General features: G+C 48.8%; 1 protein-coding gene across 1 annotated transcript in view; it reads left to right on the top strand.

The window, feature by feature from the left end:
* Positions 1-528: 528 nt before the first annotated feature.
* Positions 529-15,739, top strand: part of GAS7 (growth arrest specific 7) — a 287,911-nt gene continuing 272,700 nt past the window's right edge. The window contains exon 1 of the mRNA XM_064271773.1: positions 529-774. Within this exon, the coding sequence (XP_064127843.1) occupies positions 592-774 (183 nt within the window). The 5' untranslated portion in view covers positions 529-591. The remainder of the gene's footprint in view (positions 775-15,739) is intronic.

The following is a 15,739-nucleotide window of genomic DNA, read 5'->3' as shown; positions in this document are numbered from 1 at the left end:
GCCCCCTCCCCGGGGACCTGCCCGCTCCGCGACGGAGCGCCCCACCCTCGGCGGGCGTGGTCGCCCTGGCCCCGCCCCGCCCCGCCCCCCGGCGCCGAGAGGGCCCCCGCCCGGCCGCCAGCCCCTCTCCACGTACGCCCGGCCCCTCCCTCGCCGCCGAGTCGGGCGGTGGGTGATGCTCGGGGTCCCACCTACCCCGGGAGCTGCGCGTCTCCGCGCACCGGGGCAGCCCCGGCTCCGGCCGGCCCTCGCGGCGGCGGCCTGCGCTCCGCGTCCCCGGGAAGTTGCCTCCGGAGCCCGCGGCGCCTCGGTCTCCTCCCCCTGAGCCCCGCCCCCCCGCCCAGCGCTGGGAGCTCGAGGCGCCCGGCCCGGGGGCGTCGCCGCTCGCTCTCCGAAACCAGCGAGTCTCCGCTTCCCTCCGCCGAGCGCGCGTCCCCCGCCTGTCCGGGGACCCCGCGCACCCCCGAGACGGCGCGCGCCCAGAGCGCGGGAGCCCGGAGCGCCGGGCGCCTGGGACCCCGCGGAGCCGCTGTCCACCCCGCGGGGCTCGGCAAGGATGCAGGCTGCGCTTTGAGCCCCGGCGTCAAGGCCATGTCCGGTGCCCGCTGCCGGACCCTCTACCCCTTCTCCGGGGAGCGGCACGGCCAGGGGCTGCGCTTCGCCGCGGGCGAGCTGCTCACGCTGCTGCAGGTCCCGGACGGCGGCTGGTGGGAAGGCGAGAAGGAGGATGGGCTCCGCGGCTGGTTCCCGGCGAGCTATGTGCAGTTGCTGGAGGTAAGGGGCGAGGGCCGGCCTGGGAGACCGGGGCTCCGTCCTCTGCGCGCTCGCAGACCTGTTGCCCGCCCCGGGACGCCGGCGCCGCCGCTCTCCGAGGGGCGCCGGGGGGCCTGGCCGCCGCTCGTTCGACTCGTCCGTCCGCGTTCCTGGGGCCGCCGAAGGCAGCGGGCTCCCCTCGGGGCGCGAGCGGCAGTGCGAGCCTGGAGCGTCCCCTTGGCGCCCCCCGCGCGGGGCCTCCGAACACATCGTGGCCGCGCTGAGGCAGCGCGAACTTGTTGCCTGTGTGAGTTCTGGAGCGGGCTGGCGCGCTCCCCGCAGTTGCAGGGGCCGGTGAAGGGCTGTCCGAGGCAGGCGGTCCTGGGAAGACGCACGGGGCCCGCACCTCTCCAACCTGGAGCCTGCTGACGGTGGACGGGTGTGCTGCCCCGGTCCAGGCTGCCTGATCGCCTCAGGGTCGCACACTTGTTGGTCAGCTGAGCCTGGCTGGCCTCCAAGTCCAGCCCTGTCATCAGGCTAGATACAGGGGTTACCGCAGCCCCCAGCCAGTGCCCCCTCCCCCGGACAGCTCCCCCCTGGTTCTGGGGTTCCTGGCCTGACCCCACGGCTGCACAGGACCTGCTGAGCCAGGTCTGCTGGCTCTTTATTGTCTGGGTGACAGTTGGGAGGCCACACTGTCCTCTAATCACTGAACTTCATGGTCACAGCATGAGTGGGACCCGAAGTTTCCAAAGTCCTTGGGGACGGGCGACCTTACAGGAGATCCACCTTAGTAAAAAGCTGCTTGACCCCAGGATTGTTGTACAGATTTAGGTAATGGTAGGAATTGTATACAGAAGTGTTCTGGTAAAACTGCCCAAATTAGGGAGACTGAATCTATAATCTCAGCCCTACTTCAAGGAACAAAGTAGCAAATTTTGACCCAAAAAAAAAAAAAAATGTTCTGCATCTCATGGGGAGGAGGAGAAAGAAAGAAAAAAGAAAGATAGGGGTGAGATGGTTATAGTGTGAGTTCTCTGGCAAGGATCCTGTGGAAACATGAAAAACAGGCTGGCCTCGTAGACGTACAGGACGTTTCTTTAAGGTCCAGAGGAGAACAACAAAGTTCGTCTAAAATGGATTGGTGGCACCTGAGCAAAGTTTAGGGGGTGTTACATAAAGGCTATAGAACGAGCTTTGTCCTGGCAGTGGGCACAGTGTGTTCCAGGAACCCTCTTGGTTCTATATGTTGAGGACAGGCACATTTAGTGGGACCTGTAGGTGTAGGAGAGGCTCAGCTGTGTTCTCCTGTTTTCTTAGTTCCTTCTCTGTGGAAATGCCGGTGGCGTAGTGGTTAAGTGCTACAGCTGCTAACCAGAAGGTCGGCAGTTCAGATCTACCAGGTGCTCCTTGGAAGCTCTATGGGGCAGTTCTACTCTGTCCTATATGATCACTATGAGTTGGAATTGACTTGATGGCAATGGGTTTTTGGATTCCTGTGATTAAGATGTTAAAAAAAGCAAGTGTATAGCTTCTTATGGGAATACCTGGCCTATAAGGATTCTCCTTGTTTCCAGCTAAAAAGCCCTGGAAAGGACATATTTTGGGAGCTTCTGTGGTAGCCACACTTCTGCAGGAAATATTGATGTGGCATTTTGGCTGGTGGTTGTCTTTCCGTGAGGAGCCCGCCTGGCTGGACTCAGCCAGGGCCAGGTTGGTGGGCTTGCAGGCTGTGTTAGCAAGTAGGATGACTCTGCTTTGTCCTGGGGAAGGGGAGGGGGAAAAGGAGCAAGGCCAGGCCCAGGGGACTAGCAGGATTATCAGCTGAGATAATCTTGGGTGTGTCATTCCCATCTGATAGCATGGTGCCTGGGGGCTTTCAGACAACTCCCAACTAGTAAGTAGCAAGCAACACAAGTGCCCTCAGTGATATGGAGAGTGGCTTCTATTTGTTGAGTACCTACTAAGTGCTAGGTGTGGTACATACCTTATCACCAGTTTGCAAGGCAGCTCTGTGAAGAGCACAAGGAACATGTTTGCATATCTCTTTGTGGCTCAGATGGCTTTGTTTGTGCCTCTTTTAAAGATGATAGCCTGGTCTCAACTGTGCTTCAGAGCAGGTGATGGGAGGGTCTGGGCCCCTGTTGGACAAAGCAGGCACAGTCTGTTGGTGACAGCTTCCCTAAGGGGGGTGGGGGTGAAAGGCTGGGGCTAAAGTAAGAGCAACTGCACCTTCCAGCTTGGAAAGTCTCTCAGCTGTCCCTGAAGTTTCATTCTACTAAGAGCCAGCAGGTTTTCCCAAGGTGCAGGCAGGGGTGGGCCTGTGCCCTTTGGTCCCAGTACTGAATGGGGCTCTTTTTAGAGTTAGAGCATGCGCAGTTTCAACAGAGAAGATTGTGGCTCAGGCACTTTGGTCTGGGAGTCACCTATATGAGTAGGCTAGACTTGGCTGAGTGCTGATGGGGATGGAGGCTAGGCAAGTGGAGTCCCATGGGGATGGGGGTGAGTCTTCAAAGACAGACTCAGTTAGTGGAGAATGCAGAAGTCCCAGCGAGTAGCTGGTAGGTAGACTGGCCAGCATGAGACTGGAGGAGCCACCAGCATGGTGTTCATCAAGACAGGGAGTTGTTGCAGAAGCCGAGAGACCGGAGAAGAGTCCATAGATGCTGGAGGTGGTAAACATTATGGGATGTCAGCCAGTCAGATGCCTGGCACCCAACTTGCTGGTGGTGTGGTGCTCAGAAGCCCAGGGAAACTGTTGAGAAACAAGTACAGACAGAACGGACTGCCCCAGCCTCCTGGGGGAAGGATGAGATGGTGGGTAGTTGGTGGGATTCAGTCTTTATTTGAGCCTGAGGTTGTTGTTGCTAGCTGCCGTTGAGGTGGCTCCCAACTCGTGAGGACCCCATGCACAGTGGGATGGAACTGTTGTGATCTGTAGGGTTTTTATCGGCTGATTTTTTGGAAGTAGATCACCAAGCCTTTCTTCCTAGTCTGTCTTAGTGTAGAAGCTCCACAGAACAGTCAATTGGGAAGAGTACCTTCAAAGTAACCCGAATCCCAGTGTAACCTTTGCCCTCCGGTGGAAAAAGTGACACTGGGAAACCCCATCCTGTTGGGAGGTTGTGAGGGGTGGGGAGCAGTGCATGCAAAACAGATACTCCCTGAGGAAATCTCTTCCTTCACAGAAGGGAGAGGAACTGAGAGGCCCCAGTTTTGCAGGAAGCATACCCGGTGGAGGGGTGCTGGGAACTAACTCTGTAAGGCCTAGTAATCTGCCCTGGTGGCCAGCTAGCCCCAAGGTCAGCTTAGTGGAGGTCCTGGGCCTGGTTACTGGGGAAGTCCCTTTGGTCACAACTCCGCAGAAATGGTGAAACAGTGCTAACCAGGCCTTGTTACCAGAGGATTACCTTCAGAACGACCTCAGTCCCAGCAGAGAGATGTGAAGGGCACTGGTGGGCCCGAGGAGCCTGCCGTAAGAGTCTTGGCCACTTGGGGGGATGGTGCAGCCCTCCAGAGGATGCCAGGAGGAGGGAACCAGCTCAAAACCGTCTGAAATCTGTTGTTGATTTTGCCTCATGATTACCCCATGTGTTACAGAGTTGGACTACTTACTCCATAGGGTGTTCATGGCTGTAACTTTTACGAAAGCAGGACCCTGGTGGTGTAGCTATTAAGAGCTATGGCTGCTAACCAAAAGGTCATCAGTTCAAATCCACCAGGCACTTCTTAGAAACCGTCTGGGGCAGTTCCCCTCTGTCCTGTAGGTTCACTATAAGTCACAATTGACTTAACGACAATGGGTTTTTTGGTTTTCTTCCTTGGTGCCGTTGGGTGGGTTTGAACTGTGATCTTGAGGTTAGTAGACAAGTGCAAACTGTTTGTGCCACCCAGGGGTCTTGGGAATCAGCTGCTCCCCCAAAAAGGGATGAGGCCAAATAGCTAAGACCTGCAGCTGGCTATGAGAAATAAAGGCCTTAGGTAAGAGCAGCTAGACATGTCTTAGCTAGCTGGGTGATGCAAACAGTTATGCACTCAGCTACTAGCTGAAAGGTTGGCAGGAGCAGCTGGTGGATTTGAACTGCTGACCTTCTGGTTAGCAACCTGAGCTCTTAACCACTGTGCCACTAGAGCTCTGTGTGTACCTTGCTTACTGGTTAATTTACCCCTGGCCAGAGGCCTATTGGAGTTCAGGCCTGGTGATCTGCTTCTGAAAGGCCACAGCCTTGAAACCCTATGGAGCAGTTCTGCTCTGCACACGTGGGGTTGCCGTGAGTTGGAATTGACTTCAGCAACAATGGGCTTGTCTTACCTGAGAATCCTCTTCAGCTGTGAAGGGGGAGAGGCTCTGAAAACCCCTCTAAGATCATTTCAGAGACACAGTTGAGGAGGAACAGAGGTAACGAAAGAGACGTGGACCAAATGGGAGAGGGGACTGTGGGCTGAGGGAGCACATTGAATTACCCCCAGGTCAGGCTTGGGGTCACCTCCGGGGAGATTGCTACCAGCAGCCTTCTGGGTGCGTGGGGCGTCCTGGGGAAGGTAGATGAAGGAGGGAGCCCGTATCTGCACCCCTGGGACAGATCTGGAGAGTCAGGTGTAGGTACCAGCACGATTCCAGTGGCTGGAGGGCCCAACTTTGGCCCAGGAATCCCTTGTAGCTGGCACTTATGTTGAATGGAGAGAAGAAATTAAGGACGTGATGATGATGTAAGAGATATGGAAAAACTCTTAGAGCTTTTGGGAAATAATTTTGAGGAGTAATAAGATTGGAAATACAAATAAAACAGAGCTTTCCTGAAGGTCGTCATAGAGTCGCTATGAGTCAAAATCATCTTGATGGCAACGGGTTTTCCTTGAACTAGGTGCAGTTCATAGACTCTACTATCTGGCTGGAAGGCCCAGGCCCCAGAGCTACTAACAGAATATGGTACTGTTTGCCAGGGGGACTAGACAGCTGCAGAGAGTCACCCCTGGACTTGATCTTCAAGTACCCCTCTCCGTCTCTCCACCCTGTATTCTCCCCGTTTCTGGTTAGCGTGGTTGAGTTTATAAGAAGCATCAGTGAAAGATACAGAGCTGGGGAGTGGGTGATGCTGTGAGTAATTAAGGAATGTTGCTTTATCTGTTGCTAAGTGACAAACCCAAAAACCAAAGCTGTCGCTGTCGATTCCAGCTCTTGGCGACCTCATGTGCTGCAGAGTAGAACTGCTCCACAGCGCTTTCTTGGCTGTAGTCTTTACAGAAGCAGATCGCCAGGTCTTTCCTCCATGGTGCCGCTGGGTGGGTTTGAACTGCCAACCTTTCGGTTAGTAGTCAAGGGTAAACTATTTGTGCCACCCAGGGATCTCTGCTGTGTAACAACCCATTCCATTGCCGTTGAGTCAAATTCTGACTCATAGCGACCCTCTAGGACAGAGTAGAACCGCCCTGTAGGGTTTCCAAGGCTGTAATCTTTACAGAAGCAGACTGCCCCATCTTTCTTCTATGGAGCAGCTGACAGGTTCAAGCTGCCAACCTTTCAGTTAGCAGCTGAGCGCTTAACCACTGCACTACCAGGGATCATTCTGCTGTGTAACAAGCAACACCAAAACTTATGTCTCAAAGCAGCAATTATCTCAGTTATGGTTTTGTGAATTGACTGGGCTCAGCTGGGTGGTTCTTCAGCTGGTCTGTCATGGTATCTCTCATGTAGTTGGAGTTAGGTGGCAACTGGGACTGGAGTTCTGGAGGCTTATCTGGGCCGGAACCACCCAAATGGCTTTTTCACTCACATGTCTGGCACCTTGGTGTGCCTCCACGTGGTGTCTCTCTCTATGCCGCCCCATCCTCCAGGGCCTTACCACATGGCCTTTCTCTTGAGCAGGGTAGCTGGGGTTTGTACATGGCAGCTGCCTTCCAAGAGCATAAATGGACAAGCTGCCAGCCCTTCTTAAGGCTTAGGGCTAAAACTGGCACGTCACTTCTACCACCTTGGTTAAAGTGGGTCACAGGATGAGTCTGGATTCAGTGTGGGAGAGAAGTGCACAGGCATGTGGACACAGGGAGGCATGGCTCATTGAGGGCCATCTTTGTGGAGTAGCCACCTCAGAAAGGTGGGGAGAGCACACGCAGGGCGGATGATCCCTCAGAGGGAAAGCCCTGCCAGGCTAGACTGATGAGTGAGAGCCCCATGAGGGACATGAAATGCAGGAGACTTGGTCATCCTGCTATGAGAGTCTCCATCACCGTCCTTGATGGATCGTTTTTTAAAAGACACTGGAGGTTCCTTTACACAGGACCGCATGATAATTGGGAATTTGAACCCAGATTTGTTTGGCCCTCTGGCTGTGCCTGTCGATAGGGCCCTTGACATACCAGTCCGGCTGTTCAGGCCTGGGTACCTTGGAGCTGGTGGTTAATAGAAATGGTACCTGAGTGCCTGACATCTAGTAGATATTCCATATGCTGTATAGATTTTCTTTTCCAATTATTGTGCTAAAAACATACATAGCAAAACCAAACATCTAGTAGATACTCCATATGCTGTATAGATTTTCTTTTCCAATTATTGCGGTAAAAACATACACAGCAAAGCATAGGTCATCTCAGCAGTTTCTTCGTGTACAATTTAGTGATGTTGATGACATTCTTCAAGTTGTGCAGCCATTCTCCTTATCCTTTTCCAGGTCATTCCACCACCCTTAGCATAAACTCACTGCCCTCTAAGCACAAACTCCCCCATTCCCCTTCTTCCCACCCCTGGTACCCGTTGCTATGGAGTCGATTCCAACTCCTAGTGACCCTACAGGACAGAGTAGAACTGCCCCATAGGGCTTCCAAGGAGTGGCTGGTGGATTCAAACGGCCTGCCTTTTGGTTAGCAGCTGAGTTCTTTACCACTCTGGTTTCTGTGTATTTACTTATTTCCTATAAGTGAAGCTGTACAGTATTTGTCCTTTCGTGACTGACTTATTTTGCTCAGTGTAATAGGTTCGAGCTTCTGCCATGTAGTGGCATGCATGAGGACTTCATTTATCTTTACGGCTGGTAGTATTCCGTTGTGCGTATAGACCACATTTTGGTGTCCAGTCACCTGTTGATGGACATTTTGGTTGTTTCCACCTTTTGGCCATTGTGAAAAGTACTGTAATGAACATTGGTATACAGGTTTCTGTTTGTACCCCTGCTTTGGCATATTCTGGGTATATACCTAGGATTGGGATTGCTGGGTCATATGATAGTTGCATTTTTTGAGGAACTGCCAAACAGTTTTCCTCAATGGCTGTATCACAAGTTGGCTTTAATACAGTGCTTTTCTTTCTATACCATGAAAAGCATCTAAGAGCGTTTGTCTTTAAGGCCAGTATTTCCTTAAGGCAGCTGTGGCACTGGGTTAAACGTTCAGCTGCTAACGAAAAGGTCGGCAGTTTGCATCCACCAGCTGCTGCTTAGAAACCCTAAGGGGAAGTTCTGCTCTGTCCTGTAGGGTTGCTATGTATCAGAACCGACTTGACTGGCACATAGGTTTTTGTTGTTTTCGTTGTTAGGGATTGAGTTGTGTCCCTCAAAAGTATAAGTTATAAATCCTAACCCCTATACCTGTGCTTATAATCCCATTTGGGAATGGATTTTCTTTGTTACTTTAATGAGGCAGTATTAGTATAGGGTGTATCTTAAATCAGTCTCTTTTGAGACATAAAAGAGCAGATTAAGCAAGCAAGCACAGACTGAGGGGAAGATAGATGCCACGTGATCACCAAGGAACCTTGGAATAGAAGCTGAAAAGAGACAAGGACCTTCCCCCAGTAAGGACAGAGAGAGAAAGCCTTCCCCCTGGAGCTGGTGCCCTGAATTCAGAATTCTGTCTCTCTGTTCGTGAGTAACCGCCCCCTTCTTCCCTGTCCTGCACTGGACTGGTTAAGTGACCACCCCACTGGACCTGAAAGCAGTGGGCAGGGTGTGTGGATTTGGGGCATCTTTACAGAAAAAAAAGGTCACTTAGCAACAAGCCAGCATGAATCCCTGACATCCATTACCGACTGGAAACGAGAATGAAATGCTGGTCTTCTCGTACGCTTCTCAGCCCGAAACAGCCATGCTCTCATCACCTCTGAACACGGGTGCTGGTCCCACTTCACTGGTGGAAGAAAACGTTTGGTAGATCAGGAAGCTGTGTGTATGTGTAAGGTGTCTGACTCTTACTAGGCCACTCCGGGGACATTGTTCTTGCTGCTTTACTCCCTTAGTGCTAACAGTGGTAAGGCAACACAGGACCAGCTTTCCAACAAAAGGTCAGAACAGACCCGCCTGTACTTAATGGCAAAATTAGTAGATTCCTCTCCCACTGCAGTGGTGAGGTTTCTGGGGTGATATTTATACCCATGGAGAGAAGCAGAAATCACAGCTGTCTGCCTTTTCTGTGGAAGACCAGAGTTTTGGGAGACACTGTAAGGGGTTACTTGCAATAGGGGTATGAATTGTGAGAAGTCTTCGTGGGGTCATATGAGCACCCAGCTGCCTCTCCTTTCCTGTTTGGTATCTCCCTGTCTAATCCTGCCGACTACGAAGTGCTTTGGAAACCCTGGTGGCGTAGTGGTTAAGAGCTACGGCTGCTAGCCAAAAGGTTGGCAGTTCAAATCCACCAAGTGCTCCTTCGAAACTATGGGGCAGTGCTACTCTGAGTTCGGATCGACTCGACGGCAACAGGTTTGGTTTTTTTGTTTTTCCTTTTTTGTCTAACCCTAAGCCACCCAGTTGCCATCAGCCAGTTCTGACTCAAGGAGACCCTGTGTGTGTCAGAGTACAATTGTGCCCCATAGGGTTTTCAGTGGCTGATTTTTGGGAGGTAGATTACCAGGCATTTCTTTTGAGGTGCCTGTACGTGGATTCGAACCACCAACCCTGCAGTTAGCAGCAGAGTGTTAATCATTGCACCATCCAGGGACTCCCTCCCCTGTCTACCATGTGATAAAGATTGGATTTATTAGTTTAATTTCCTGATTTGTTTTATTAGGCTTTCTTCTTTTTATTTAAAAAAAAATTTTTTTTATTGTACTTTAGATGAAGGTTTACAGAGCAAACTAGTTTCTTATGAAACAATTAGTACACATTTTTTTTGTAACATTGGTTGCCAACCCCACTACATGTCAACATCCACCCGTCTCAACCTTCCGTTCCCTATTACCAGCTTTTCTGTCACCTCCTGCCTTCTCATCCTTGCCCCTAGGCTGGTGTGCCCCTTTAGTCTCATTTTGTTTTATGGGCCTTCTACTCTTTGGCTGAAAGGTGAACCTCAGAAGTTACTTCATTACTGAGCAAAAGGGGTGTCCGGAGGCCGTACTCTCAGGGTTTTTCCAGTCTCTGTCAGACCAGTAAGTCTGGTTCTTTTTATGAGTTAGAATTTTGTTCTACATGTTTCTCCAGCCCTGTCTGGGACCCTCTGTTGTGATCCCTGTTAGCAGTCAGTGGTAGTAGCCTGCACCATCTAGTTGTGCTGGACTCAGTCTGGTGGAGGCTGTGGTAGTTGTGGTCCATTAGTCCTTTGGACTAATCTTTCCCTTGTGTCTTTGGTTTTCTTCATTCTCCCTTGCTCCAGGTGGGATGGGATCAGTGGAGTATCCTAGATGGCCTCAGCCCCCCTTGAGCTACAAACTGGTATCCATATTTAACCTCCAGGTTAAATTCACAAGTCAAAACTAAACTCGTAATTTCTCTCCTCTCTTCCCTGCTTTCTTACCCCGACCCTGCAAACCTTAGCGAATGTCACCAACATCTAGCCACCAAGTCACCGGACACTGTCCCCCTTCACTTACCCTTACCCCACCTTTCCTATTTGTTAGGTTAGCAAGCCTTGTCCATTCTGCCTTAGAAACATTTCTGCAAGCCTTCTCCTTCTTAACTTCCCCAGTGCCATGCATCCAGCATTGGCCAGCTTTTTCTGTAAAGGGCCAGGAAATGTTTTAGGCTTTGTGGGCCAAGAGACAAAATGGAGTTATCACTGCATCACTGTGACTTGTAGTGTGCCAGAGGGAGCGTGAAGCGACGGAAGTGTCACATATGGTCCCTGTCACAACTACTCAGCTCTGCTATTGTCGTGTGAAAGCAGCCATGTGTGGTTGTGTTACAATAAAACTTTATTTAGCAGAATCAACTTGATGGCAGTGGGTTTGGTTTTTTGGGTTTATGGACATTGATACACGAATGTCATATTTTTCATGTGTCATGGGGTATTATTTTTCTTTTAGTTTGTTTTGGAAAAATAATTCTAAGCTGTCAGACTCTACATAGTTTGCTGATCTCTGATCAAAGCGTTGGTTCTTCATGCATTCAGCAATCCCTGATTGAGTCCTAATGATGGTTGTGAGCACTGTTGTAAAGGTGCTAAAGGTAAGGTACGGAAGAAGATAGAAATGTCGCTTACCTTCTAGTGATGGGGTGGTAAAACTAGCAAAAATAAGATAGTTTTTTCAGATGGCGGTAAGTGTTAAGGGGTCAATAAAGCAGGATACTGTGGTAGAGTGGGGGTGTGGTGGAGGGCTTCTAATAGGTGGTTGGAAAAGGCTTCTTTGATATTGTTAGTTGCTGTCAAATTGGTTCCTACTCATGGTGACCCCGTGTACAACGGAATGGAACGTTGCTCAGTCCCGAATCACCTTCGTGATCATTGGTGTGGTTGAGTCTCCGGGGTTGTGGCTGTTGTGGCAGTCCATCCCATTGAGGTTTTCCCTCGTTACGCTGGCCCTCCACTTTACCAAACATGTTGTCTTTTTCTAGCGATTGCTGTTTCCTGATGATGTGTCCAAAGTAAGCAAGCCAAAGTCTCACCATCCTTCCCTCTAAGGAGCATTCTGGTTGTATTTCTTTTAAGACTGATGTGTTCATTCTTTTGGCCATCCACAGTAGAGTCAATATTCAGTAAGATTTCTCCAAGGAGGTGATATTTAAGCAGAGACGTGAATGGTGCAGCAGAGTCAGCTATGTATCAGGAGGAAAATAATTTGAAGCAGACAACTGCATATGAAAATCACCCTGAGGAGGGATTGTATTTGATATATTTGGAAGAAGTAAACTATTCCAGGATGGTTAGCAAGCGGTGAGCAAGGGCAGAAGAGGCCGGAGACATGATGGAGAGGGAAGGAGGTAACAGGTGCTGTGGGGCCTTGTACCCAACCTGAGGGTTGGATTTCTCCCAATGGTAGTGGAAAGCCTTTGGTTTTATCTATGGGTGTGGCACATTCTGATTGTTTCAGAAAGCTCATGGATTGTAGGAGGAAGCCAGAGAGGAAAACAAGGACTCTACTTAGAAGCGGAAATCATTCAGGCTCAGACCCTGGTGGCAGAAGTGGAGATGGTGAGAATTCAATGGGCTCAGAATGTGTTTTGCAAGTTGGCCCAAGAGGACTTCCCCATGCTTTGAATTTGGGAAGTGAGGGGCCTCACCTCTTGCAGGTCAGTTGCAATGTACTCAGCTCCTGTATTTTCCCAGCTGTCAGTCCTTCATTCTGCCACCAGAGACATCGTCCTTAAAAAATTCATTAAAAGGCAAGTAAAATTGGGAAAAAGTTAATGTCCTTAATACAGAAAGTGCTTTTATAAATTATATTTAAAAAAAAAAAAAAGCAGATGCATCAGTGTAAGATTGGGCAAAGAATTTGGATAGATAATTTGTAATAAAAGATATATAAAGGCATCAACACACTCATTCTCACCAGTAATCAAAGAATTGCAAATTAAAAAAGATAGCTTTAAAGTGAAAATGCACACATGCACGTGTGCATACGCAAAGAATGAGTACTGGCAAAGGTGTAGGAGAATTTTCATTGGCTCCCTAAATAGAAATTTGGCAGCATATCCTAAAAGGCCTAACTGTGTACATGCTCTCTGACCCAGGAGTTCTCCTTCTGAAAGTTCAGCCTCAGAAAGCGTTGGATAGGCAGGCAGTAAGCCTCAGAACGCCCAGCACCACACTGTTTCTAATACTGGAAAATTGGCCACAACCTAAATGTGCACCAGGATGAACTGGTTAAAGTAAGGTTCACCTATGCTTAGTACAAGGTCGGACATGCAGAAGGAGCTCAATAACCATGTTAAAGCTGAATTTTAAAAAGAAAAAATTGTGGTCCATGATGCTAAATGTCTTATATAGTTGGTTGGCGTAATTTGGATTTCTCCTTACAGCGAGGCTAAAAGATATGGTGTGTCCAGGAATGAATTCATTCTAGATGCGGGAACTGCGTGCCCCACACATTCCATCAGTATCCTTTGTAGGAAGAACAGGTTGCGGAAAAACACACTGGCCCAGGCAGGCCTGGGCCACATTCTTTCGAAATCATCAGTAACAGCAAATTTTTTCCTTTGAAGAATGGATCTGATTTTTTGGAAACAGCCAAAATTCATTTGAAGCCAAGTCTGGTGTGTCTGTGCGTGTGACTATCTGTCTATCACCTTGTTGCAGAGAAGCTTTAAGGCAGCTTACCAGAAAGCATATGGTACAAAGAGATAAAAGAATAATAAGCATGTGAGGAAATCTGTGGAAAGGAGAAAATAAGGGAAAGGAAAAAAATAAGATGGGTGTTGGAATGAAGTTTGATGAGTGAAGAGGGTAATTGAGTTAAGTAGTACTGTTCAGCATTAAAAAGAAGTCCAATCACAAGTAACGAGCCTGACCAGTTCCCAATGAGGAGTAACGGAAATGTTCTGAAAATGGCGGCATTGGGAGTGTCTGTGCTGTATCAGTCAGTATGGGTTAGGATATGCTGCCATAACAAACAATCCCCAAATCTCAGTGGTTAAAACAACATAGTTTATCTTGCGCATGCTACAAGGCTGTTCCCAGTTGGCTTGGGGCTACAAAACACTCTAGGACCCAGGATGTCAGAGCAACCACTGTCTTGCCTGTCATGCTGCTCAGCAGATACAGCCAAGACATGGACCTGAGGTGAGCAGTTGGTGAGCTCTTGAAGAGACTTGATTTTTACACTTGTTCTGTTGAAATTTAGCCTGGTTGTTCTTTCTCAGATGCCTTACTTCATCCCCGCTTCTCTCTTGCCTGTCAACAGCATGGAGAACTCCAGGGTTAGGCAACGGAAGCTAAGTTTTAAAAATCCTTTAGAGACAATATTTTTAAAATTCTGCAGAAATGAGCTCTTTTCCTAATTTAATCATGAGAGAGGATCCTGCTTTAGCAGTTGCTCACGAAGAAAAGATTGAAGTTGTCAAGGATTTCATTTTACTTGGATCCACAATCAACACCCATGGGAGCAACAGTCAAGAAAACAGACAACACATTGCTTTGGGCCAGTCTGCTGCAAAAGACCTCTTTAAAGTGTTAAAAAACAAAGATGTCACTTTGAGGACTAAGGTGTGCCTGACCCAAGCCATGGTATTTTCAGTTGCCTCATTTGCATGTGAAAGCTGGACAATGAATAAATAAGGAAGACTGAAAAATTGAGACCTTTGAATTGTGTTGGTGAAGAACATTGAATATACCACAGACTGCCAGAAGAACGAACAAATTTGTCTTGGAAGCTGCTCTTTAGAAGTGAGGATGGTGAGACTTCGTCTCACATACTTTGGACATGTTATCAGAAGGGACCAGTCCCTGGAGAGGGACATCATTCTTGGTAAAGTAGAGGGTCAGCAAAAAAAGAGGAAGGCCCTTAATGGGATGGACTGACACAGTGGCTTCATCAGTGGGCTCAAACATAGCAACGATTGGGAGGATAGTGCAGGACCGGGTAGTGTTTCGTTCTGTTCATAGGGTCGCTATGAGTCAGAACTGGCTTCACTGCTCCTAACAACAACAACAACACGGAAGAGTGTCGCTGAGGCACTTGCCTTTGACTGGTAATGTAACTTAGAAATAAAAATAGGAAACCTGAACTTTGAATTTAGTGTCAGTCTACTATTCTAACTTTAGCATTGTTTTATTGATAAATAGTACAAGCCTTTGTTGTGCTTAGAGTGGAAAATACAACCAGTGTTGAGTATTGGATAACCAAGAACATGCTCAAGATAAAATCCAGTAATCTGGAGTCCCAGTGGCGCAGTGGGTAAGAACTCAGGCTACTAACCAAAAGGTCGGCAGTTCAAATCCACCAGCCACTCCTTGGAAACCCTATTAGGCAGTTTTACTCTGTCCTGTAGGGTTGCTATGAGTCGGAGCCTACCCGACAGCAATGTGTTTGGTTTTGGGGTTTGTTTTTTTTTTTTTTAAGCTTGGTACTCAGCCCAGTATTATTATATTACAAATAAGGCTCTGAATACCTGGGAACCTCTAGTGTAGGCACCTGACAACCTACGTGGACAACATTATTGTACGTGGTATTAGATCAGTGCTTCTCAAACATTAATGTGCGTGCAGATCACCTGGGGCTCTTGTTGTAATGTGGATTCTGATTCAGTGGTATGAGGTGGGGCCTAAGACTGCATTTTTAACTAGGGGATGCTGAGATTGCTGGTCTGTGGGCCACTATTTGAGAAGCAAGGCGATTGAGTATCCTAAGTGATTTTTAAGTTTGTTTGCAGGTCATAATTAGATACTAGACTTAGATTGAATTCAGTTTACTTTTTTCCCCCAGTGGAGTATGTGAGGCTCCTCGGAGTGAAGGAAAGCACACAGGCTTAGGACTCAGGTATATATATATATATATATATATATATATATATATATATATATATATATATTAATATGCGTACATACATATGCTGCTAGTGGCTGTTGAACGATCCCAACTCATAACGACCCTGCGTGTAACAGGACAAAATATTGCCTGGTCCTGCGCCATCTTCGTGATCGTTGTTATGTTTGAGTCCATTGTCGCAGCTCTTGTGTCAGTCCATCTCATTGAGGGTTTCCCTCCTTTTTGCTGACCCTTTACTTTCCCAAACATAATATCCTGTTTTAGCGATGGGTCTTTCCAGTGATATGTCCGGAGTAAGCGAGCTTCTGAAGTCTTGCCATCCTCATTTCTAAAGAGCATTCGAGATGTATTTCTTCTCAGACT

This window comes from Loxodonta africana, chromosome 18, assembly GCF_030014295.1.
Source record: "Loxodonta africana isolate mLoxAfr1 chromosome 18, mLoxAfr1.hap2, whole genome shotgun sequence".
In the NCBI taxonomy this organism is placed as follows: domain Eukaryota; kingdom Metazoa; phylum Chordata; class Mammalia; order Proboscidea; family Elephantidae; genus Loxodonta; species Loxodonta africana.
This window is presented reverse-complemented; position numbering and strand designations above follow the sequence as displayed.